The sequence below is a fragment of the Solanum pennellii genome, chromosome 1 (assembly GCF_001406875.1).
Source record: "Solanum pennellii chromosome 1, SPENNV200".
NCBI classification, from domain to species: Eukaryota; Viridiplantae; Streptophyta; class Magnoliopsida; order Solanales; family Solanaceae; genus Solanum; species Solanum pennellii.
The window spans coordinates 96,206,271-96,230,627 of NC_028637.1; the positions used below are offsets into that span (position 1 = coordinate 96,206,271).

General features: G+C 33.9%; 5 protein-coding genes, 1 long non-coding RNA gene and 1 other non-coding gene across 7 annotated transcripts in view; 2 read left to right on the forward strand and 5 right to left on the reverse strand.

Annotated features, from left to right (window-relative positions):
• Positions 1-586: 586 nt before the first annotated feature.
• TRNAV-CAC lies at positions 587-660 on the reverse strand. The gene has a single exon. It is a non-coding gene; the product is annotated as a tRNA-Val (tRNA).
• Positions 661-2,245: 1,585 nt separating this feature from the next.
• On the forward strand, positions 2,246-3,895 carry LOC107009743. The gene is made up of 2 exons (XM_015209090.2): positions 2,246-2,605; positions 3,564-3,895. The coding sequence occupies exons 1-2, from the start codon at positions 2,347-2,349 to the stop codon at positions 3,761-3,763; spliced, it is 459 nt and encodes a 152-aa protein (XP_015064576.1). The 5' UTR covers positions 2,246-2,346; the 3' UTR covers positions 3,764-3,895.
• Positions 2,642-3,647, reverse strand: LOC114076735. Its single transcript, XR_003577717.1, has 2 exons — positions 3,548-3,647; positions 2,642-2,712 (listed from the first exon to the last, which is right to left on the reverse strand). It is a non-coding gene; the product is annotated as an uncharacterized LOC114076735 (long non-coding RNA).
• An 88-nt stretch (positions 3,896-3,983) lies between the features above and the next one.
• Positions 3,984-6,846, reverse strand: LOC107009737 (F-box/kelch-repeat protein SKIP4). The gene is made up of 3 exons (XM_015209085.2): positions 6,658-6,846; positions 5,424-5,989; positions 3,984-4,863 (listed from the first exon to the last, which is right to left on the reverse strand). The coding sequence occupies exons 1-3, from the start codon at positions 6,691-6,693 to the stop codon at positions 4,266-4,268; spliced, it is 1,200 nt and encodes a 399-aa protein (XP_015064571.1). The 5' UTR covers positions 6,694-6,846; the 3' UTR covers positions 3,984-4,265.
• A 1,114-nt stretch (positions 6,847-7,960) lies between these two features.
• On the reverse strand, positions 7,961-14,828 carry LOC107008813 (acyl-CoA thioesterase 2-like). The gene is made up of 17 exons (XM_015208007.2): positions 14,692-14,828; positions 14,477-14,569; positions 14,054-14,121; positions 13,874-13,955; positions 13,526-13,572; positions 13,309-13,434; positions 12,228-12,305; positions 12,028-12,115; positions 11,111-11,223; positions 10,340-10,402; positions 10,193-10,248; positions 9,586-9,690; positions 9,401-9,457; positions 8,858-8,959; positions 8,596-8,644; positions 8,421-8,489; positions 7,961-8,317 (listed from the first exon to the last, which is right to left on the reverse strand). Exons 1-17 carry the CDS (start codon positions 14,705-14,707, stop codon positions 8,243-8,245), a joined length of 1,287 nt encoding a protein of 428 aa, XP_015063493.1. The 5' UTR covers positions 14,708-14,828; the 3' UTR covers positions 7,961-8,242.
• Positions 14,829-16,004: 1,176 nt separating this feature from the next.
• Positions 16,005-19,347, reverse strand: LOC107008587 (small nuclear ribonucleoprotein-associated protein B'-like). Its single transcript, XM_015207690.2, has 2 exons — positions 18,329-19,347; positions 16,005-16,381 (listed from the first exon to the last, which is right to left on the reverse strand). The coding sequence occupies exon 1, from the start codon at positions 19,162-19,164 to the stop codon at positions 18,337-18,339; it is 828 nt and encodes a 275-aa protein (XP_015063176.1). The 5' UTR covers positions 19,165-19,347; the 3' UTR covers positions 16,005-16,381; positions 18,329-18,336.
• Positions 19,348-22,674: 3,327 nt separating this feature from the next.
• The window catches only part of LOC107024421 (acyl-CoA thioesterase 2-like), an 11,692-nt gene continuing 10,009 nt past the window's right edge, over positions 22,675-24,357 (forward strand). The window contains exons 1-6 of the mRNA XM_015225436.2: positions 22,675-22,826; positions 22,913-23,005; positions 23,478-23,545; positions 23,644-23,725; positions 24,026-24,072; positions 24,184-24,309. Of these exons, the coding sequence (XP_015080922.1) occupies positions 22,811-22,826; positions 22,913-23,005; positions 23,478-23,545; positions 23,644-23,725; positions 24,026-24,072; positions 24,184-24,309 (432 nt within the window). The 5' untranslated portion in view covers positions 22,675-22,810. The remainder of the gene's footprint in view (positions 22,827-22,912; positions 23,006-23,477; positions 23,546-23,643; positions 23,726-24,025; positions 24,073-24,183; positions 24,310-24,357) is intronic.

The following is a 24,357-nucleotide window of genomic DNA, read 5'->3' on the forward strand; positions in this document are numbered from 1 at the left end:
CTATATTATTACCATACCAAATTAGCTCAGTAAGGTTCAATATATTTAACTTCGATTTTGATATCTTATAATATTATATTCGATAACCATAATTTATTTGACTTCAACTTACCTAAATTTGTAACTCTCCATACAATTTATTTAGCAAATAATTTAGAACCATTCTCTTTGTCCTTTAGCAATTTTTCTTGCAAGGTCAATAGAATAATCGAGATGAATATGAGAAATTCAAAAGCACAAGTCTCAATCTTATTAGATCGATAACTACTTTTGTTAAATAATGTTAGTGAGTGGATATTATTATAAAATTTCAGTATGGTATATCGTATCGAATACTAAAAAAAATTAAATTTAAAATCATTTTAAATACCATAATATCGATACTGCAAAATAAAAAAATTTAATTTCAATATAGTATTTCGTATATATCGTACCATGCCCATAACTATCAAAAAAGCAGTAAAAAAGATAAAATTAAAAGAGGCAATAAAAAATAAAAATATAAATATAAATAAAAAGAGGCAATAATAATAATAAAAAGACTAAAATTAAAATAAAAGATAAAAATTAATAGGCAAAAAAATAATGTCTGAGCCCGGGTTCGAACCGGGGACCTCTAGTGTGTGAGACTAGCGTGATAACCGACTACACCACCCAGACTTGTTTGTCAATATACAAATTTTCATTTATATATATATATATATATATTGAATAATGTGCTGCATAATCAAAATTTTGCTAAGTCGATTTTTATTTTTGTATTTTGCTTTCCAATTTAAATACTTTCTCCGTTTAAAAAAGAATGACTCTATTTCGTTTTTAGTCTGTTTAAAAAAGAATGACTCTTTTCCTTTTTTGTCAACACTTTAACTTTAACTTTTCATGTGACATATTTAAAACCACAAGATTAAAGGACATTTTTGTACATTTGACATACTTTAATTTAGAACCATAAGATTAAAAAGTCTTCTTTCTTTTCTTAAACTTGGTTCCAAATCAAACTAGATCATCCTTTTCTAAACGGAGGGAATATCAAACTTTGTTCACAACAAATTTGCGACTTGTAACGTGCTTAAAAGGGTGTGACATTGCAATTAATAAAGTGGATTTAAAATTGAAAAGTTCCCAAAATAAAAAAAAATAGTAAATTTTAAATATATTTCTTTTATTTATTTAACTTTTATATCGTTGTTTTGTATAGTAATAGATGAGATGAATATGATGATATGTTCGATTATTATTTGCATAATGCATATATTGGACTTTAAATTTGGCTTCAAATTTTAACTCTGACCTCAAATTTTCATAATTCACAAATAGGCACTTTAACTATCCTATCTTTCAATAAATAAACACGCGATTTTGGAGTCAAATTGCGTGAAATGCAAACGCTCCAACGTGTATTAGTGAGCCAATCAATGGCTGCCAACTAATTAAACATTTTACACGTGTTTTTTTTTAAATATCTTACACGTCATTTTGAAACTAAAAATAAAATAAAATTAATTTTAATTAATATAAAAGAGATTCATTAAGGGTAGAATTATCATTTCAACATTTTTTTACCATTGTGGGCCTCGAAAATTACCCCTCACTCGCGCAGAATGCGTGCATTTCACGCATTTTACCATGTAGGAATCGCGTGTTTATTTATTGAAAAATAGGATAGTTAAAGTACCTATTTGTGCACTATGAAAGTTTGAGGTCAAAGTTAAAATTTAAAGTCAAGTTTAGGATTCATTACATATATTATGGCATTATTATTTCTGTTTATTCTAACGTATGCTTATGCAAGAAGATCATCAATTGATCATCATCATTTGTGAAATTTATTCAAAGACAGAAATAAATTTTTAGGTTTTAAATTAGTTTAAACTCAATTCAAATCTTCACAAAATTTATTGAGGTTTGAATTATGATAACTTAAAATTTCATACAAAGTAATGGTCGCTCAAAAAGAAAAAGATAAGAGCAAAAGAGTTATTGTAATTCAAATGAATTTTTTCTTTTTTCAATTCAATTGATGGTTAAACATCTCGTTAATTATAAATTTTATGATATTCATTTATGTTTGAGGTTTGAGAAGTGTAGTATATGTATAGAGATTGTTTTTAATAAGTTATCAATTATTCCTTATATAAATTACATGAGATGTTTTTTTTTTTAAAAAAGATTAAATGATTTTAATATTAGTTTAAGAATATGGTAATATTAAAAAATATTTAAAAGGTATTCTCAACTTCATTTCAAATTTTCAAACTTCCCCAATTTTCCCGCTCCTCCAGTTCTTCACCGGGACAACCATCACCACCGCCGGTAAACACACGATCACCAATACTGTGTGTTATGCAAACGAGTCAAGATGAAATGCTGAGTCAACCTCAGCAGCAAATTCTAGAGCGAAACGATTACGTATCGGAGCTGGAAGAAATAGAGGAAGAAGTGAACCAAATGGCTGAGAGAATAGCGGAGTACCGGGGAACAATTTCGGTTCAGCTCAAAACTACTGTCTCTTCCATCCTTACCGCTCAAAGACCCGTTTTGGGCACCCGTTTTGACGATGGGTCCGAATCTCAATCTGGGTCCTCCGGCGATCTAAGCTCCGGTACGTTTCTTGGGTTTTCTCATTTATTTTTTTTTAGATTGATCAGATGCATAATGTTTTAACTCCATATATTTGCCCTGGAATGTTCGAAAAGGTATCTCCTGTTCCTGGAACAGAGTCAGTATAGAAAAGAACGGTGAATGAAGGCCCAATTTGATTGATTAATATTTTGACTAAACCCAAGAACATAAATTTCTGATTTCAAGTCATTTGTGGTGTTTGAATGGATATAAATTTGGTGAAATGTAATACGCATAATACATAAATATGCCCTTTAACTTGGCTTCGAATCACATTTACGCTCTTCAACTTTAGGTTTGCACAAGTAGACATTTAAACTTGTATAAAGTTGAACAAATAGACACACATGTCATCCTACATGTCATTTTTCGTCCTACGTGATATCCGAAGTGTATTTTGCCATGTAGGACTCATGTGTTTATTTATTTATAAATTGAATAGTTAAAGTATCTGTTTGTTCATTATGAAAGTTGGAGGTCAAAGTTAAAATTTGAAGTCAAGTTTAGAATCCAATATATATACATTATGCCAATGTAATATTATGCGTTCAACTATGATAAGTGAAGGTGTTAGAAGAAGGTAGACCGAAAGTTATGTCTCTGAACATCTATAATTTCTTGGAATCCATGAAGACTTAGCAAAAAATAAGACAATGATCTATACAGACCGCTCAGCCTCTCTATTCTTCTCCACTTATATATCAGCCTCTCTATTCTTCTCCACTTATATATCAGGGTTTTATCTGTTGCAGAGTTCGAGCTCAGAGTTGTGCCATGAGTGTTTAATATTTGACATTAGTAGAAGCATCAAACCACAGTGTACAAAGTTTTATTGCGACAGTCCAAAGATAGTCTACCATATGTTACTAGTTTACTAGATTTACTGTATTCAGGAACCTTTTGTTTTGTTTGAAATTGTTACCTTGATCTCTTTATAGATGTTGAAGGACCAATTGAATCTGGTAATATTGCTGGAGAGGAGCAGAAAGTAGAGCTCCTTAAACAGAAGATTTCGGAGAATGCCTCTGCCATACCTGTTGTATTGACTAGGATGAAGGAATGTATGAAAAGGATTGATAAATTACAATCGTGCAACGGAGTCATCCATCCTGCCTTTAAAAGAAAACAAACTTATTGAGAGTTATCAGTAAGATATTGTAGATGTAGCCTAGGTTATGCTAAACAGGGCAGACGATGGCAAAGTTTACACTTAGTCCATGTAAGTTTCATGAAGCAAAGTCGTAATAAAACAGATTGCACTATATTTGATTGATTCTGATATTCATGAAGCTCATCACAATCTGTAGCTCTGCTAAATGCTACAAAGTAAATGTCATCAGTCAGATTCTTTCAGTCAATAGCTAAAGCATTTTAGAGAAGAAGTGTGATACAAATGGAGATATAATTACCCACCAAATCTGAATGCTCTAAATGGAAATTCTACAGTATGTGTACAAGGTATGAAATCATTGAATACAGAAATACTAACGGATTTTGCTTGTATAACTTAAGAGAGAGTCCCAACCATGACGCCAGCTGAATAGGAATCCTTTGAACCATACGCAACACAGATGTGTCACTGACGGTAGTAAAGGACATTAACAAGTCACAGCAAGCTGTTACACTTGATATTCCCACACTCAGATTGTGATTGCTTTACAACTTATTACATCATCATCAGATATTGACTTTGGAATGGAAGTGCTCACTAACACACCATTCATGTTCCTTGCATTTTCAACATTAAAAACGACGGTGCTAAGGCCCTTTCCAATAATAAAGATATTGTTCCCCACGGCCACAAGCCGACAGGGAGGCTTTGTCAATAGGGGTGACAATCTCCCAACTGCCACCCATTCCCTAATATCCTTTTGCCACATCATCAACCTGGTACCTGAAGACTGATCTAACACATAAAGCGTTCCATCTACGACAACTGCTGGACCATACCAACCTGATACTAACTCAGAAGCTGCCGGCTGCCATGTGCTGCTTGATGGTTCATAAACAAATGCAGACACTGAAGAAGATTGAGGCGAAGAACCCCCGCGAATGTAAATCTTCCCACCCAAGACTATAGAATCTTCAATATCAGGGAAAATGTTAGGGTTTTCATGCAAAGTCCAACTTCTTATTTCCGTGTTGTAAGTTTCCCAGGAAGGTAAATTATAAGAATTTGGCCCTATGCCCCCAATTGCATAGATTTTTTCATCCAACTCTTCAGATACACAGTAGCACCTGGAAGAAAAGGATTCAGATAAGCTATGGTGTACCCCTATTAAACAATGAAGTTTAAGAAGGCTAACTTGAATGACTATAATAATTAAATGGTAGACTCTTATTCTCACCAGTAAGTGAAGGGTGGAACTGCATGGTAGTAACCGAGAAAAACTTATACAAAAACATGCATTCACCAACTGGAAAAGACACCAGCCTAGGAGGAAACACAATAATCACAGCACATAAAATCCCAATAAGCAAAGGAGCCAAAGGGTTTGTCATGCAACTAAGCAATCAACTCATGCCTGCTCTAAAGGGCTTCCGAAGCCTAACCTATAAGTTCCATAACAAAACTGATCTCTGTAAAGATTAATGATCCTAAAAGGAAATACAAAAATGTGGAAGATAGAGGTTTTGTGACAATAACAATGATATCTCAAAAATAAAAAACATACAAGCATTTGGAGATTGAGTACACTGAAAAAAAAAATTGGCAAGTGAATATTAGTTATAGGTTGAGACTCAACCGTTGAGTCAAAAACTCAAAATGCTTCCATAAAAGCAAGTTGGAAAAATACCTTGGAACCACCAAGGAAGTAGCTTGATTCCACTTATTCATGGCAGCATCATAGCAATAGACTTCGTTAGTAGCATCTTCAATCCAGCCACATCCACCGAATAGGAATAGTTTCTTCCCTAACACTTCAAAGCCTACACCTTTTCTCCTTATGCAGCGTTGTGGAAGTCCTAGAATGGGCTTCCATCCCCTTTTTAATCGAGTTGGGTCCAAAACATAACAACACAGCTGTTCAGACTTATCTCTACCTAAGGCATAAATCCAACTCTCCTGGAGATCATGTTTTTTTCTATAGGAGTGCCACTCTTCACCACTAACCAAGTCTCTCCATTTTCTTGACACACATTTCAGAAGCACGTGATGCCTTCGAGGAACCCTTGCCAAGCAGAAAAGTGCAATGTCATCAGGAAGCCCAGGAATTAATCGTGATGCCTCTGGATCCAACTCACTATTATCCACCGAACCACTGTCCTCAACATCCACAGACTGGTCATTATTCAAACTATTTTCTGTCACAACAAAATTCTCCAATTCAGAATACACCTGTTCCGTGTTTGTTCCTGTACCCTACAAAGCAGAGATCCACAAGCTAATCAATATCAGTAAAGCTGCTCTGTCTTGTATACGAGCCAAAACCAATCATCTTATTAGATCCAAAATTACATTAGGAAGAATGTTAAGATTTAACACTAAATATATATACAGTTTTCCTTTTCATCTGGTGATCAAGAACTCGAAAAATATTCACTATATCGAATCCCTTAATATTGATCAAATTTTAGGCGCATTTCACTCCAATACTCAATAATTCATACACTAAGCATTCTCTAAAAACTACAAGTTCTCTAACAATCTCACACTTATCTTTAAGTTGACAACCCAACAAAAAAAAATTCGGAGGAATTAAGATACAGGAAATTAAGATGTGGTAAAATCTGTGGTACCAATTTAGTTAAAATTCAGAAAACAAAGATCACAATGTTCCGTATAACTTTATCATCAGCGCTAAAACAAACAAAAATTCAAAGTTCAGATCCCTCAAATCCAGAGATCCATAGCTATTCAAAACAAAACCCAATTCAATAAAAAAGTATACAAATTCTACGACCCTTTTTGAGAGAAATTGAATACAAACCAACAGATCAGATGACGAGATTCCCTTTACATCTTTTTCTTCCACAATTCACCCCTTAATCAATTCAATTTTTTTATAAAAAAAATTAGCAAAAACTGACCTGTGGGTTACTGGAAGCGGCTTTGAAGGACTGCATTTGACGATCTCAGACGAAAACAGGAAGGATGAAAGTATGAGAAGTCCAAAGGAACAATTTACAGTTTGTTGATGAGGAAGATGCGTAATTTGTAATTCTTTTGGGGTTGAAACTATAAAATTGTAGGAGTTTGGGCTGAACCAACTTTATTTGCAGACATAAGTAGTGTCGTATTTAATCCACGATACATAAATTGTAAGAAATAGTTATTTTTTTTTGTGAGTCTTGAAATTGAATTTACATCTGATGTAGTTTTGTAGAAGCTAATTTATGTTTTATAAGACATAATTTAAAAAGTTATCAAATTTTTTAAGATATAACATTTTAAAATTAAACTTACATTTCTATCAATACAAGTTTACTGAGTTATAGCTTTGTAAGACACAATTGGAAAGTTATGATGTCTCTGACGGTATAAGTTCCATAGGAATAAAGTGCATAACTTGTTATACCTTATAAAAATATAATCTTTTGTCATACATTTTTTTTTGTGCCGTTCTGGATATTTTTGACTACTTTTTTATTATTTAAAATATTATAAGGAAAAAAAAAACATCATCAATTTGATGGATAAAACTGAGGAAAAAGAAAATGTGTATTACCCTTTTTATTTTTGTTTTTACTACATGTATATACTTTGATGGTATCAAAGAGGAAGAAGTAGTGCTTGAGTAAAAAAAATTACTCAGTTACTCCTTGATACCATACTCTGATGGCATCAAGGAGGAAGAGTCAGTGTTTCAGTGAAAAGAAAATATTGTTTAATTACTGATACTATCAAGGTATATAGATACCATCAAAATATATAAATAGTTAAATATCATAGGAGCATATGGTATCAACCGTGGTTTAGTGAATAGAACAAAGACAGCAACCAGGTAATTAGTTTGGCTTATAGGTCCAATCAGGATAAATATATTAGGTTTGATCCAATTTGAATAAATACTTTACCGAATGAGACTAATTTGTGTAATTTTCCCTAAAATTGAATATCATCCCAAATAGAGCCGTTTTTACAAATAACACTTTGGTTTTGATTTTTGCAAAATAATTTTGAAAGATATCTTTGTGCTTTTGGATTAGTTTCGAAAAACTTCTTTTGAAAATAGTTTTACTTGGATTATGTTATCTAAAGAAAATAAAGAAATACAATTGCAACCCATGGACTGAGTTATTATTTCAAAAATCAAGATAATTTGATGAGTCAATAAACATGAGCTCTTCACTTTTGCTGGATAGTGAACTAAAGAAATTTAAACCCATGGCATTTCAAAATCAAAGCATTATTTGCAACATTTTAAAACAACCATAGATTGATCAATGCAACAATAGCAATGCCTCTTCTGGTGGGGTTATATATAAAGGTGAGATGAGAGTTACAGAGACAATGGTGGGGTAGTTCTGTATAATAGTTGTAAAATATAGATACATCATACTCTTCCACAATTAAAACAGCTATTTTAATTGTATTTCGCGACCTCTATAGGACTTTATTTGAGCTTTTCTGCAGTTTTACCTAGTCCTCTTTTTCCTTTGGACCTGACATGGATTAGAGCTTTGGTTGGAATGCAGGTTGTTTTCTGGCTGGCCTCAATAAGGCCTCTTGAGTCAATGACACTACAAGCTGGAGATCAGAAAGCATTAACAATAAGCACATTAACAAAGCAAGAACATATAAAACACTTTGGTAGCTCAGACATCAACACTTCTCAGGTCTAGTACTTTACCTCTCCCTTCCTATTAAACATTTGGCCCGTCACAAAGCCACGTGCATTATAAGCAGTCGGACTGTGCATCTATAAAATGATAAATAGTTAGAACGAAGGCTGCTAGTTTTCCCACTAATAAAAGGGAGACAATTCTTAAAAAAACATCATAAGTTTTTTGACTTTTCCTTCTTACCACAAACAATATCCAATCATCAGCTCTCAAAGATCTGTGAAACCAAATCCTGAAAAAGGTAAACAAAAGTGGAACTATAAGTCCAGTTGCCTGTCTAAAGATAAAGGACACTAAGGATTTGTTGATAACATGGAAAGAGTTTTGGAACCATTTCATAAGAAATTATATTAACTGCTTTGGCAAACATTGACATATTCCCCATAATATAAAGCTGGTACATTAAAGAAAAAGACAAAATGGTCTAAGAGTTGTTGGAACTCACGAATGATCCAGACTAACTTTAGCTATCTTGAAACCCTTCCTTCGATGAGGATTCAGACTGACAGTATTAAAGATTAGATCTGATGCATATGCTGCAACACATCTGCAACCAGCATAAATATTGCATTAAAAGATGCAGACTGCAATATGGCATCATTCTGCATAAGTATAAAAAATTCTGTATGCTAAGATATTACAAGTTCCTGATTGATTTCTTTTATGTTTCCTTTTGATGGTAAATATGCACCTACAAGGAAAAAACATGATTTTGAAGGAACAAACATACAATTTTGAGGCACTCATATTAGTTATACACGGCCTCAAGTGGGATTATGGGAGTATACCCAAAGAAGTGGCGATAACAAACTTGTGTTCATTTCGAACCCCAAGTCCCCAAGTGTCCACTTGAACTCCTTCTCTAGCTCAATAACAAATCTACTCATGAGAGTCTCTCACTGAGATAAGATGAGGCTGCTAAACTGCCTGCTTTGCTCCTTTTAATTATGAGCTCAGCGAATTAAATGAAAAAAAACTGATAGCTTACCTATGTAAAGCCTGGTCATCTGAAAGTTTTCCTTTTGCTCTGAACCAATATCTCAAACTGTGTAGGAAAGAGATGACGCAAACAAGATGAGGATACTACTATATACAAGCTTACATGAACTTTAAGTTTGGTTAATTACAGTTGCTACCTCAGAAGGGAAACGGATAGCTGAAAGCATGACTAACCTTGGAGGAGACTTGGTGTGACTAGTGGCATTATTAGGTTCACAAAACCTTATTTCTATTGGCCAAGGTACAAAATTTGCAGTAGCAACCTTATTTCGGTATGTCCTGTCAAAATTCACTGTTAGTATCACCAAAACCAAGGATCCCAAAAATAAGTAAATTTGCAGTAGCAACCTTATTTCGGTATGTCCTGTCAAAATTCACTGTTAGTATCACCAAAACCAAGGATCCCAAAAATAAGTAACCACAAACAGAATAAAAAGGCTTTATGCATCTTCTAATTTTCAGATCTCAGAACATATGATATTTCTGAAAAGTCAGGCTTGCCGAGGGAATTATTTATGAGACTCAGGACTAAGCAAGAATGTGTACTATTGCATCCACTTGAAGCCAAAGTATTCAAGAGATATAAGACGGCTCATGCTGGAGAAGTTATACTTCCAAAGGCACAAGTTCAGTAATACAAATGGTTTCCACAAGGCAGATACTTTAAAGCTTATGCATTACACTATTTACAATACATTATCCGATAGTATACGTGTGCACCAAACTATAACAAATTTAAAACATCATAGCATGAAGGGCATAACAGTGGGCAGAGTCTGACCTGGGAAGCCGAGGATCAGTCTTGCGCATTTCTCTCAAATCTTCCAGTGATAAAAGCTGTAATTGGATTTCAACGAAAGCGTAAGGAGAAGAGGCTCGGAGCACAGTTGCAGATATAGCAGAGCTCATGCAATTGTAAGAAGGTTACCGTTTCTGGATCTGGCACATTAGGCATTTTTGCTTCCTGGTGATCAAATCCATCTTCATCTTTCTGTCACGTTATATACCAATAATAAATGTAGTTTTAAGAAAAATATTACAAACAAATCAGCCAGTATAAAGATAATGGTGTAATGAAAACAGTGTCACATAAAGTTGTATCTCACCAAAAAGTTACTGCAGTATTCCAGGCAAAAACAAGTGTCCATCAAAGTCACAATCATCATTATAAGTCAAGGGTTTTTGTGGGGGCAGCAGTTGAAGCCCGAAAAGTTCAGAATAGAGAATAGGGTATTCCATGGTAGGATCAAAACGAGCAGAACAAAGCATTTCACAAATGACTGAAAGTTGATGAGCCGATCCAATTGTCTTCACTAGTGAAGCTTGCTAACTTTCAACTTTCTTCATAATTTTGTGAGATTTGAAGGTTAAAAATTAATATCAATATGTCATGCCAACATGATATTCGCAGATGAAGAAGGTGAACACTAGCTTAAAAGAAATCCAAGTTATGTTGAATTCATTCAAAACTATGCTTTCGATGCTGATCCTTCCTCCTCGTTGCTTTTTTTCACAATTTGTATTCTACTACAAATACTCATTACATAGCATGCAAGTTCATGCTTTCGCGTGAATCCAATCAACTTGCTAAAGAAAATCATATAAATCTAGGAAACATATTTACGCTGAATTACTAAAAATAGCCATAAAAAAAGGTATTGCTAAGATGTGACCAACTTGATGAAAGGTTGATAATCACCTGAAATGAAGCTACCAATGTGAATACGATATTCCCTTTCTGAATTGCATCCACCCTTCGTGTAGCAAAGCTCTTTCCATCACGTACACGGTAAACTTGATATATGATTGGAACTACAATCATAAGTATGGGACTGGGTAAGATACGAGTTTTTAGTCAACTGGATTTACATTGGTACATGAGGAAGAGGTTTATATAGATAATTCTGACTGGGATTTAACACTCTTTACCCCAGTGAACTGACTCCTCAGTCTGGAATATATGAGAAAGTAACAGAGTAACTAAGCGATATTAGCAAACTGTCCTCAATCAGCAATCATTTAGTAAGGCAATAAACAAAATGTATGTCATACATCAACGTCCAGACAGGGAAACACTTCAGTCCAATACAAGTTAGCCAACTATATACTCATAATTCGAGGAGAGCAATGGCTACATGGAAAACATATAGAATCTAATATTTCCGGACAGCTTGTGGAGGATGATGATTCTTGTAGGATTACACTGGGTATATTGTTGTTGTTTTTGTGAAAGGTGCTGATTCTTATATCTTGGCAAAAACCAGAAAGAGCCATAAAAGAAAAGAAAGCAAGGAACGCATGTAGTAAGTAGAGCTCAGCAAGCTGATACATACTAGAACTAGCAGACCCCAAAGCTTAATATTACTGTTGCATCCACACACCCACAATGAAAAGACTGGATGTGATAATTATTTTCAGCAAACATACCAACACACAAACTAGTCTCATCAAATCATAAAGTTGTGGGCTCTGGCATAGGACTCCAAAGAACTCATAGATATGAGAATTAACTACTTATTTCAGCTATAGCATAGGCAGTTATGCATCAGTTATCGCGAGAAAGGTAAAAATAAAAAAAGTGCTTAAATCAACAAGTAACAAAGGAAAGCCAATTACTGTCAGAATCTCCAATAAGAAGGAAGTAGGCATGCAAACTATGAACAATTTTGAGAAAATCGACAGTTTTTGATGCTGCAGCCAATGCCTGCATAGTAGAGTATAGAGAATGAAGTAATTATTCACAAAGAGTACCCAAGTCATCTGAAGTTAACTCCAATAAAAGTGAATGGTGTAGAAAGAGGATATTTCAATTTTACCTGCCCAAGAAACTGACCTCCAAACACATTGTTATTTACAGGGGCATCTGGCAATGTTATACCTTGGAAAATGTTCACCTTCAACAGAACATTTATGTCAGAACTCCCAAATATTCCTCTTTTATAAGGGGACATTGAACTGGGAATATAATGAAACATTAATGTTAAAGAAATGTTCCAAAGGAAAACAATCTGCAAGTGCATGGTGATAGGAGAGCAATTATCCTGCTCTACCAAGATTATGTTGAACAAATTCAAAGATTCATAAGAACAGGTGTCTTATTTCTTAAGCAAATCGAACCTTTAAAAGAACTAACAGCGCTTCCTATAGAAAGCATATAAAATAAATGGAATCGTGATCCCACAAAAGAAAGACAAGTGACTCGGAGTTCAATGTGCAATGGTAAAGAATAAAACATTATCACCAGCTATGCACCAAGAAGTTCCTCTTTTGTATAGATTTAGCAGAAACAACTGATGCTTTGAGGGGAAAGCAAACATAATTCTAGCATTGGACTACATTGATTCCTTGGTCGCATAGAAGAGTCAAGTCCAGTGAGTTTTTCGGTATACACTCATTACCTCCTCAGTGCTGCAGCTTATTCAATAAGACTGTTTCTTGGCAAAAAAGAAATACAAACAGAAACTCACTAGTAAATTTTTCCTAGTAATTAGAGAAAGTATCATTTCTTAGCCTAAGTAATTAAGAATGTCAATACCACTTATTAGCAGTATATTCGCGATGCAAGTCAATTAAGTCTCTACACAATAACATGAAGCAAAACCCATTCGTCTTACAAACCGAACTACTCACTAGTTAACACCATCGGCTATCAGGTCCAACCCATCTCTCTCAATGGGGAGGAGGAGAAGGCGAGAGAATGTTCAAGTGTTGAGAATCAGTGTTACAGGTTTCAAAGCCAGAAATATGATGGAGATTAAACTCCCAAGTGCTTACACTGGCATAGATGACTGAGTATAATTAACATAAAGAAGGAAAGAACAGAAACTTTACGGCCAACATATGAAGTAAATGGAATGGGAGGTCAACAAATAGGTTACAAAGGCATAAATAGCATACCTCTCTAGGCTCCAAGTGCAATATGTGCTCCACAAGGGCGCATGTATCTCTTTCTTTGTCTGCATTCCAAATTGATTTGGGCTGGAGCAGATTATTATGCTCATGAGGCAGCACTAAGCAAGTCAGCTGCCATTAGAGAAAGTTAGAACATAACTACAAAATTGGATGCAGAAAAATAACTACGGAAAAGAGAACTATTCCATGGTTGAGGCAGTACCTTAGACAATGCGATCACCTCAGCAGGCTGTGTAGATGTTGTCAAACCTGCCATAACATATTGAACTTTGTAAGCACCCAACACATAAGACTGAAAGCCCAAAAGCAGTAGCACAATGACTGTGCTACTAATGTAATAGATGCCAAGAAGAGCCTACAGAGAGGCAATGACTGAATCTAGACACTGAAACAACATACTATAAAATATTTATAGAGCAAAAGGTGATAACACTGAGTAGAGGCCATAACAGGACATAGTCAATTCAAAAGATCCCTTAATTTATGAAGTTGGGATCAAGAGAAAATCAAAAGACAAAAAATTTTACGAAGATGACAAGGAGCACCTCACCATGACCAAAATAATCAAATTTTTTCAGCTGGAACTCGAGACGATTTTCATCATCAGCTTGGCTGAAACTGCAGACTTCTGCCTGAAAATAAGTTTACCACAACAATAGAAAAACTCAATCTTATAACTTTTGTTCACATAAACTCAACACAACAAAGCAAAAACAATACTCAGAATTACCTCCCCATCCCATATGAAGTAAATTCCATCCCCAGCTTCTCCTTCGCGGATAACATAATCTCCACGATCTGCAATGGTATCAAACATTAACAACCTAGAAAAAAAGAGCTATACCTGAAAATCTGATATAATCCCTCTATACTCATTGACTATAAACTGATTAATCAAATGATGAATCTCCATAGTTATGTTAATCCAACAACAACAACACACCCACAGTAACTCCACCAGTGGGCTCTCGAGAGGGTAATGTATTACAACTACAATAAAAATCTGAGGTAGAGCAGTTGTTTCCGATAGATAGTCGTATTAATCGAACATTAAAACTTCTGAAACTCATAACACTTACATAGAACATAAAAAGAAAAACTAGCAGCTAAAAATTAATGGGAAATAAGGAAAATTAAGAAAAATGAATTTTACCATAACGTTTAACCTTGACAAGATGAGCAATTTTTATGAGGGAAGAACTAGGTAGCCTCTGCAACAATGGCACTTCACCCAAGAACTCAATCACTACAAAAACATTAAAAAAAAACAGTATAATTCCTAAGAAAAAACAATCAAATTCAAAACCCAACTAGTTCGGAATTTCATTCCGATTCTGAAACTTCACCGATAGAAGTAAAAGATTAAACCTGATTCAGCATCCATTAATTGCAGAGCAAAATGAGTCAAAATGATACTTCAAAGTCTTACAAATGAAATAAATGTGACAAACTACTGAACAAAGGACGTTTGGTGTGAACACATAGAAATAGAAAATCATCTATTAATAAAAAAATTTAATATGTCTTAAATAACTTATTTAAGACTAATAATATTTAGATAAGTTATTTTTGTCTTTGGTTTTGGAATATTAGTTCCTAATAACTTGTTTCGGGATAAAATAATTACTCTCTGTCTACTAATATTGTTTTGAAATGTCTAATTTATAATTTTGTATTTATTCTTCAATTATTTAGATAAGTATTATTTAATAAGGGTAATTTGATGAAGTTACCTCTATCATTTATTGTTTCTTAATTCTTCTATTAACTAAAAGTAGAGAACTATGGTTATGGACAAACATAGATTTTTTAAAAAAAGAGGAATTTTTGTGAATAATTACTATGATAAACTTAATTATATTTCATATCTATAATTTAGAAGCTATAGCTACGGTTTTAGTTGCTTCGTTTGTATAATTGACGGATTTGTATAATTTGCGATTCATTTGTATAATTTAGTTATTTTTGTATAAACTCAAAATAACAAATTTATACAATTATAAACATTAGAAGTGTAAACGATTATACAAATTATATTATACAAATTCAAATTATACAAATTATATTATACATATTCCGAATTATACAAGCGTGCGAATTATACAACTAAAAAGTTAAGCCACATATTTACAATTAAAAATAGATCGTTAATTGTAATTAAGACAAAATATTACTATATTACCTGGTATATGTTTGCTTATACGAATAATTTCCAAAGAAAATACCCCCTCAAATTCCTTTTATACATTACCTTTCCACACATTTTACACTTATAAGAGAATATGTAGGTAAGCAAACAAATTTTTAGAGATTATGTTATCCATATATTATTTTCAATACAATAAGTGAAACGTTGTTACAGTTACAGCACTTCAATTTTAGCATAGTGCCGTAGTAACTCAACTAACTAGTAAAGTTGTTACAATGACATTCATATAATTGTTGCAATAAAAGGATGGCAGATAGATACAATAAGGGAGGAGATAGCGGCCATGGCTATGGTAGTGACGGTGGAGGAGATGGTGATCGCGGCGGAGGAGGAGAAGGAGGTGGTGATGGCAATGGCGGCTGGGGAGGAGGTGGGTCTATACGTGAGTAATTGAACTTATTAACTTCTAAAATTAGTTCAGCAACATTAATCTTAAAATTATCATTATTAGATGCATAAAATAATCCAAACGTAACTAAATGTAACATGAAGTTCAAGAATTATGTGCCATCGACAGAAAGATCAATAGAGGACATGAGGTGCATATACAGCACTCTTTACCACAACTGAAAGTCCTCCTTCAGTCAATATCAAATAATCACAGTTTTAATATAGAAAAGGAAAGAAAGATATTGTAAAGTACATCGATTTGAAGACTCCTATCTCGCGAATTTTACAAAACTCTAGCAAAAACTGATGAATGTTGGGTGCATACAGCATGAAGATCGATCACCTGACCACCTGTCCACATAGCTGAAATAGCCGTAAGCCCAGTGATTCTTTGCAACACCGCCATCTCAGGCATGCAGGAGAAGATATGACTTAGTTTACCTTTACAGGAACTCTACACTGTTCACAGAAAAAACAATACAAATGAGTTTATTATCATTCAAGCTGGACGACTGGGGACACAGCCAAGGGAGGGAGGACGGAAAGAAAAAATGTTTTTTTGATAGTTAACGTTAAAAGGTAATTTATTGACAATCCAGCAGCAAGGACATGCGGCAAAAAAAGTTATCAAGGTTCTTGGTATTGCAAGTGTAAAGAGCTCAAAAAGTCTATTATGGCTTCTACTATAGTTGCACCAAAAAAAGTAGAAGAGAAATGCATCGGTAATAATTCTTCATTAAATGACTTGGGAGTTGTTGGGGATTCTTACACAACTGTTCTTTTCCCAGCTATGCAAGAAAAGGATTCATACACATTCTTTATCATGGTAGGGTAGTAGATCCATCAAATATTTGGTGGCTATCCTTTCCATTGGGGGTAACAATTTATTTTCTTTGTATTTTATAATACTCACAGGACGATGTGCGATCTCTAGACTGAAGTATTTGGTTCTTCGAAGAATTTCATTTGAAGAATAGTCTATGGAAGTTGATGTGTTTGGTGGTGGTAGTAGTTTTTCTATTGTTCCCGAGAATTTAGTGAGAGGAATAAGAGGTTAAGGGTGAAAATAATTCCTGGACACTTCTTCAAATTTGAAAAATTTAACACTCTTTTTACCCAAAAAAAAAAAAAACTCTACTTTTTACATAAAGGCTTACACAAACAAACGCCAACCTAGATTATTTGATACTAAAGGTCAATTATGGCACTGACTGAAGAATGTTTGTCTGATAAACAAGTAACTTCAGACAAGGTGGAAGAACGCATCCAAAAATGATGAACCTAACAACGACAGTACATGTTCAAGTACGGGTTCTATGACCATAAAGGTGGAAGATTTTCCCTCATTCATCCCTGAATGAAGAGTAGGTGAAAATGTTTTTAAATGGTGTACAGTTCAATTTATTTTTCAAAGAGGACATGCTAAACCAAACATAACAAAATCCATCAAAATAAATAGGCCTACTATATGCACATCAGACCTAGATTTCATGTCTGATAAGCTTACAGTGTAACATAAAAGGAAAACCCAAAACAAGAGGTCTGTTAGATGGCATAGAACAAATCTTATGCAGCCCACACAACTACTGAAAAACAGAAGAGAAACTATATAAACACGACTACAGCAAGGATTTGATAAAATAACATCTTACAGAAAGATGTTTATCATTAGCATTAGATTGTGGTCAAGCATATGTCCAAAAATAACATCCAAAAAGAAAATGTCCTTAAATAACTTGATGTAAGAATTCATAAACATCGTCTGTTCTCAATTTGATACCAAAGAAGCTCAACCTAAAACCTTCGAAAGAATCATGCACATATGAGCTAGTTAAACCAATCATGTAGATTCTAGTTTTCTAGACCAATCTATAAGATGAGAAGGACATTACAAATATAATATTTGCAACAAAAATTTAAGGCGCCTCAAATCAAATAACTTTTGATGCTTGAGCTAACTGCACACTATAACTATAATAGTAGTAACTAAATGAGGCTCCAAATCTATAATTGTTCCTAGTGCTTGATCTAAAATTAGCCTTAAGAGGATTGTATTCCCTTTGAAGTTGTATACAAAAACAAAAATGCTCGAGACATAAATTTTTCTCCATGAATTTCTAGAATTTGAGCTAAAATAGGGATTATAGATTATACTTCTTCCAATACAATTATACATGGCATTCATTACCTCCTGAAGTGTTGCCATTGTTCCGTTATTATAATATCATATTATATACAAAGCTCTGCAACTCCCAAGCATTCTAATCCATTAAGCTTTTTCACTTAGAAGGTAGATTTACCTCTATATCACCTGAACTATCAATATTAACGCGATAATATAATAGTAACTCAAATTAACAAATCAAAACCTAGAAAAAAAATATTATAAACTGAAGCAGTACGAACCATTTCTACTATTGCTGCTGGTTCTGTGGAGGAGCATTGGGCGGTGGAGGCATACCAGGACGAGGAGGTCCATAAACAGGAACCTGACCACTGGGAGGTGGGGGTGGTATACCTGGGTGAGGCGGTTGACCAGGCATTCCTGGTCTAGGAGGAGGTGGACCCCTCATCATGGGAGGTGGAGGAACCATGGGACGCTGACCAAACTGCGGTGGAAACTGTGGTGGACCACCACCAGGCCGGAACTGTGGTGGTGGTGCCATAGGCGGAGGGCCCCCAGGTCTTTGCATCTGCATACCTTGCGGTGGCATTGGTGGCCCACCAGGCGGTCTCATCATTGGAGGCGGCTGCTGTGGGTAATTAATCGGTGGAGCAGAAACTTGAGGCATCGGAGGCCGAGAAAGTTGAGGCTGCATCATACCCGGAGCAGGCCCACCAACCCCACGAACAGGTCCAGCAAGTCCCGGTTGAGCATGAACCAACGGCCCAGTAGGAACACCACGACCAGCAGCCCGACCAATTCCCGGGCCGGAAACTGCAGAACCGGCAGTAGTAGCCTTGACTCGTGATTCATCAGGAGGAGGTGGTCCCTCAACAGTCATGGAAATAACCTCCTCACCACGGAGAAGCACAAGACCAAGTGTACGGCGATCTTCACGTTCTTCTTTCGACCCTTTCGTAGGAGGAAGTTTACGGAACTCTTCACAGTCTCCAAGCACGAGATTCATGTGCCGGTCGAAAGCCATGAATTTCCCGATCAATTGACGACCATCCTGTATTGTAACACGCATACGGTAATTGATATATTGAAGCATTTTGGAACTCTTTGACATCGACATTTTGGATGAATTTTGAAGCAAAACGAAAAATGGAGTTTTGGGGGGGGTTTAGTAAATTTGAGAATCGGAGATACGCCGGCTAGAGCGGTGGCACAAAGAGGCCCCGCCGCGCGCCGGGGGGGAAGTGTAGCTTTGAAGGGGTTTTGAAGATTAGGGTTTCTTGGGGTATACGTTGAAAATAGCGGGCATTAAATTATTAGTAGCAAATATCAATTTTGGTCCTTATACTATTGACAAACATTAACATTCCATCAACAAAATTTTCTCGTACTCATAACACTTCATTTATTATTATATATAATAATTTGAATAGTTCCAAATTAAATCGGATAATTACATTATCAAAACAATTTTTTAAAATTATATATATATTGAGCTATTGAATTCATATTGATAAATAAAATAAAATTTGTAATTAACGATTTATCAGTATGAAAATAATTTTTTGAATGTATTGTTAAAACATTTCAAGTATTTTCGACTCATTTTATGTGACATTTATTTAGAGATGACTTTGTAAAAATTTATAACTCAAAAATCATGAATTGTGATCTCTAACTCATGTATTTTGATTTGTTTTTGCTATTTTGACTTTAAAATGAATGTTTAGAATTATTATTTTATTTGAAAAATGGCTTAAAATATCCTTTAAGTATTGAAAATGGTATAAAATTACTCTTCATCCACCTATTAGCTCCAAATGCCCTTGTCATCCACCTATTGGCTCCAAAATACCCTTGTCATCCACCTTTGTGTTCAAAATTAAAATTAAACTCTTTAAATATTTTTTAAAATACTCGACGTTCAACTATTGGTTATAATTTAATTTATTAATATAATTTATAAACCAACCCACTATCCACTCATTACTAACTAAACCCACCCAATTAATAATCCAATTATAATATCAAAATCGTCATAAACACTACTAAAACACGATGAAATTATAGATTCCTAAAAATGACATTCAAAATTATTCGAGTCCAAATCGAAGCCCCAACTTAATGTAGGTTGAGCCGCTTATTTAGGAGGATACTTTCAATAGGATTCTCTTTCAAGATTGAATTAGAAATTTATGATTAAAGTTAAAAAAACAATACATCCCGAATTAATTCATGCACTTTTTTTAAATATAATTTTATAAATATTTATATTTATTTTAAAACCTTTAATATAATATTTTGAAAAAAAAGTTACCACATAATTAAGATGTAAAAATAATTAAGATTGACATAGTCAAACTTTAAAGTTTATTGGTAATTTTTATTTAGACACTTGAATGTATCATAATTTACTTCTATAGATATTTTTGCCTCAAATTTTTAAAAACACTCAATTGGCGGTAGCTTTTCTGTTGTTGCATTAATAATGTGACGGGTTTATTGATTTAGAGGGGTTTAATTAGTAATGGGTGGGTAGTGGATTGATTTATAAATTATACTAATAAGTTAAATTATAACAAATTAGTTGAGCGCCACGTATTTATAAAAAAAATATTTAAATAATTTAAATATAAAACCGTTAAAATAAGTGGTCAATTTTGAACCAAAAGGTGGATGACAAGAGTATTTTGGACCCAATAGGTAGGTGGAGAGGGTATTTTGGAGCCCATAGATGAATGTAGGATAATTTTATACCATTTCCAATACTTTGAAGGTATTTTAGTTACCAAACTTTATAAAAGAATTTAAATAAATCAATTCAAACAAATTTTTTTCTCTTAACAATAATGTTACAGTATTTCATGCTGTAATGTCATCTATAAGATCATATCAAAAATGACTTGTAGCAGACTAAGGAAAGCAATCAATCATATAGTAGCAACAAATCAATCAGCATTTGTGGAAGGCAGATCTATGATGCATAATGTGCTTCTTTGCCATGACCTATTGAGACACTATAATAGGAAAAGTGCTTCTCCAAGATGCCTAATGAAAATAGATTTGAGGAAAGCTTATGACATGGTTAGTTGGGAGTTCTTAGAGGAGATGCTGATCGGATTTGGATTTCCTGGGGAGTTTGTCAAATGAATTATGCTCTGTGTAACAACTCCAAAATTTTCAGTCAAAGTGAATGGTGAAAACCATGGGTTTTTTTGCTGGTGAGAAGGGGCTTAGGCAAGGGCACCCTGTTTCACCATTACTATTGGAATATTTGTCTAGAATTCTGAACAGTATGGGAAATTTACCAGACTTTAGATTTCACCCCTTGTGTAAAAAATTAAAGCTTACCCGTCTTATTTTTGCGGATGACTTGATATTTTTGCAAAAGTAATATTGAGTCTGTGAATAGAGTTATGGAGGCATTAGCACACTTCACAAAGGTGTCTGGGTTGGAAGCAATTATGGAGCAGTCAAGCTCTTTATCATACTTGGCGTGCTAGAAATTTGAAGAAATTTAGAAATAAGAATGTAGATATTGTAGAGGCTGTCGCGCAGATAAAAAAAAGGAGATAGGGGAGAGGACACGTTTACTTTGTAAAACTAAGAGAGCACAGAATTGTAGAAGTTTTATTAGAGAACTATAGCTGTAATTAGTTGTTTGTTTTGTTGGAGGCTTCATTTCTACCAATAGAAATAAGGTGCTCTTTAGCTGTAATTGTTTTTTGACGGTTATGGTAATCTTTTACATTTGTTACCAGAACGAATGTCTTAAAGAAGATATTTTGGAGGCACAATTTCAAATAGAACTCAAGGTAGAGGAAGCTCTTCGTCCGGGTAGGATTTCTAACAAGTTTGTGAGAAACTACACTAAGAAAATCAATTCTTATACAATAATCTTATCAACTGAGCAGAACACAATTCATAAATAAGATATCAAAATATTCTAAAACATCGAATTCATAAATTACACAGCTACATATTACTTTTATAAATAAATATTTATTATCACATAATTTTGTAAAAATTCACTAACTAATAATACAATAAATTACTATTTCTTTGATATAACCTTTTCACGTGCCAAAAACAATCCATTCATACTTATAAGTCTTCTTTTGAAATTTTGGAATCTTAGAATCACAATTTTAATAACACATAACCAAACACATATCCAAATACAAATCTAAAAGCACATGTCTAAAACTCACTAGTTATGTGAAGTACCTTTTTATATCACAAAAGAAGAATAGACCCCCAATATTACAATTTTGAATCCACTAATTTTGAATGCTTCACACGCAATTATTATATCAGCATGAAACACATATATTTATCAGTTTGACCATAAATATTATTTATAACCAAACATAAGTTTATTCAAACTTTAATATTTTTTTTAATAAAATATTTTTTTATTTTCATAATAAAAAAAAAAGCCTCCTCCAAAAAAAAACAAAGGGCACAATATATATTTAATCTATTTAGTTCATGATTTCATATTTTAATATAAAAAATTATATGTTTAAACGCTTACTAAATAAATCGGATCGTTCAAATTTGACACTATTATCGTAAAAGTAAACGGTTGTCTAAATTTGACACGTTTAAGAAATACTCTAATTAAGAAAAACGTGTGGCCCTTCTTACTATTCTCATTGAAATTTGAGTATATAAAAGCACTAAAAGAACCCAAATAACCACTGAAATTATTGAATTCTTTACACTGTCGATTTCTTGGTTTAATTTTCTGTTCATACAAAAATATGGATACTGAATCAGGTAAATCTTTCAGAATTGGAATGAAAATCTGTATGGGGTTTTGAATTTTGATCTAATTTGAGTTATTTTGTTTTGTGATTCTGTAGTGATTGAGTTCTTGGGTGATGTGCCATTGTTGCAGAGGCTACCTAGTTCTTCCCTCAAGAAAATTGCCCAACTCGTCAAGGTTAAACATTATGGTAATTTCTTTATTATGTTAACAAGAATTCAAGATTCATTATTTGATTAGTCAGACTATATATTTAATGCTATTTCTTATAAGTTTGATAAAGTTTAATAATTTGTCTTATTTCTAGTCTATATGCTTTGTTATAACTATATCAAGAAAATCAAGATTCATCATTTGATAAATGGAGTTATAGTTTTTTTTTGTTTCTGAAGAAATTGTGTATATAGCCCGCCCTTATTGGCTTATTCTACCACTTAGAAGTAGGCATGGGTTGCTTTTACTTGAAAAGCTTAAGTTGTTTCTTTTAGTTTATGGTCATAGTTCTTACATTGTTTTCATTTGATGGTAGATCTGTATAGAAAAATATTTGTAGAGGTGAGAGTTACAGCATTTGACGCATTTATCATTTGATAGTGAACCCTAATATCATTGATTGTTTGGTCACCTTTTTTTTTTAAATTTACTGTGTGTTACCGTTGCAGATCGTGGAGATTATGTTATCCGCGAAGGAGAAGCTGTGGATGGAATTTACTTTATATGGGACGGAGAGGTAATTCTGAGTGTTTTGTTTGCTTTGTTGTACTGAGTGTACGTGAACATAAATCATGAGATTGAATTTTTCTATTGTTATGGCAATCTTATTTCCAGGCAGAAGTATGCGGTTTCTGCCAAGCTGATGATGAAAATCGTCCTGAATTCCAGCTGAAAAAATTTGATTATTTTGGTCATGGTGAGGTGCTCCTTGTCATCTTCGTATAATTTTTTGCCTTTTGGATTTCTCTTGATCCCAACTTCCTAAATTAAGGAATCTTTGAATTGACTATCTTGTCCTGTTATGTCCTCTACTCAGTGTTATCACCTTTTACTGTATAAATATTTTGTATGTCGCTTCAGATTCCAGATTCAGTTATGGCCTCTCTGTTGGTCTCTTTTTGGCCTCTATTAAATTAGTACCACAGTCATGTTCAATCACTTCTAGACTTTCAATCTTAAATGTTGGGTGATTTCAAGGTTCGAGCTGTTATGGCAGGTTTGGCGACATCTAGACAGACCGCCGAGGTGATCGCATTGTCTAAGGTACTGCCTCTTTCAAACCATCGAATAGTTTCTTTTCCCAAGTTATTTCATGATGTCCAGGGGATTCTGCATCTATTTTTGTAGTTATGTACTAACTTTCTCTAATGACAGCTGACCTGCTTAGTGTTGCCTCACGAGCATAATAATCTGCTCCAGCCCAAATCAATTTGGAACGCAGATCAAGAAAGAGATCTGTGTCCACTTGTGGAGCACATATTGCTCTTGGAGCCTATTGAGGTATGTTATTTATGCCTTCTGTAACCTAATCATTGACCCCCCCCCCCC

What these genes read in the sequence shown, in the direction of transcription:
- LOC107008813 (XM_015208007.2), bottom strand. An exon ending in TGCACTTGGAGCCTAGAGAG is followed by an intron (nt 12,306 to 13,308) that starts GTATGCTATTTA and finishes GTTCTGTTGAAG; the next exon opens with GTGAACATTTTCCAAGGTAT. An exon ending in CACACCAAGTCTCCTCCAAG is followed by an intron (nt 9,458 to 9,585) that starts GTTAGTCATGCT and finishes TTTCCTACACAG; the next exon opens with TTTGAGATATTGGTTCAGAG.
- LOC107008587 (XM_015207690.2), bottom strand. Translation starts at nt 19,164, where the DNA reads ATGTCGATGTCAAAGAGTTCCAAAATGCTTCAATATATCAATTACCGT.
- LOC107009737 (XM_015209085.2), bottom strand. Translation starts at nt 6,693, where the DNA reads ATGCAGTCCTTCAAAGCCGCTTCCAGTAACCCACAG. An exon ending in CCGCTTCCAGTAACCCACAG is followed by an intron (nt 5,990 to 6,657) that starts GTCAGTTTTTGC and finishes TCTGCTTTGTAG; the next exon opens with GGTACAGGAACAAACACGGA. An exon ending in ACTTCCTTGGTGGTTCCAAG is followed by an intron (nt 4,864 to 5,423) that starts GTATTTTTCCAA and finishes CTTTTCTTCCAG; the next exon opens with GTGCTACTGTGTATCTGAAG.
- LOC107009743 (XM_015209090.2), top strand. Translation starts at nt 2,347, where the DNA reads ATGCAAACGAGTCAAGATGAAATGCTGAGTCAACCTCAGCAGCAAATT. An exon ending in CTCCGGCGATCTAAGCTCCG is followed by an intron (nt 2,606 to 3,563) that starts GTACGTTTCTTG and finishes ATCTCTTTATAG; the next exon opens with ATGTTGAAGGACCAATTGAA.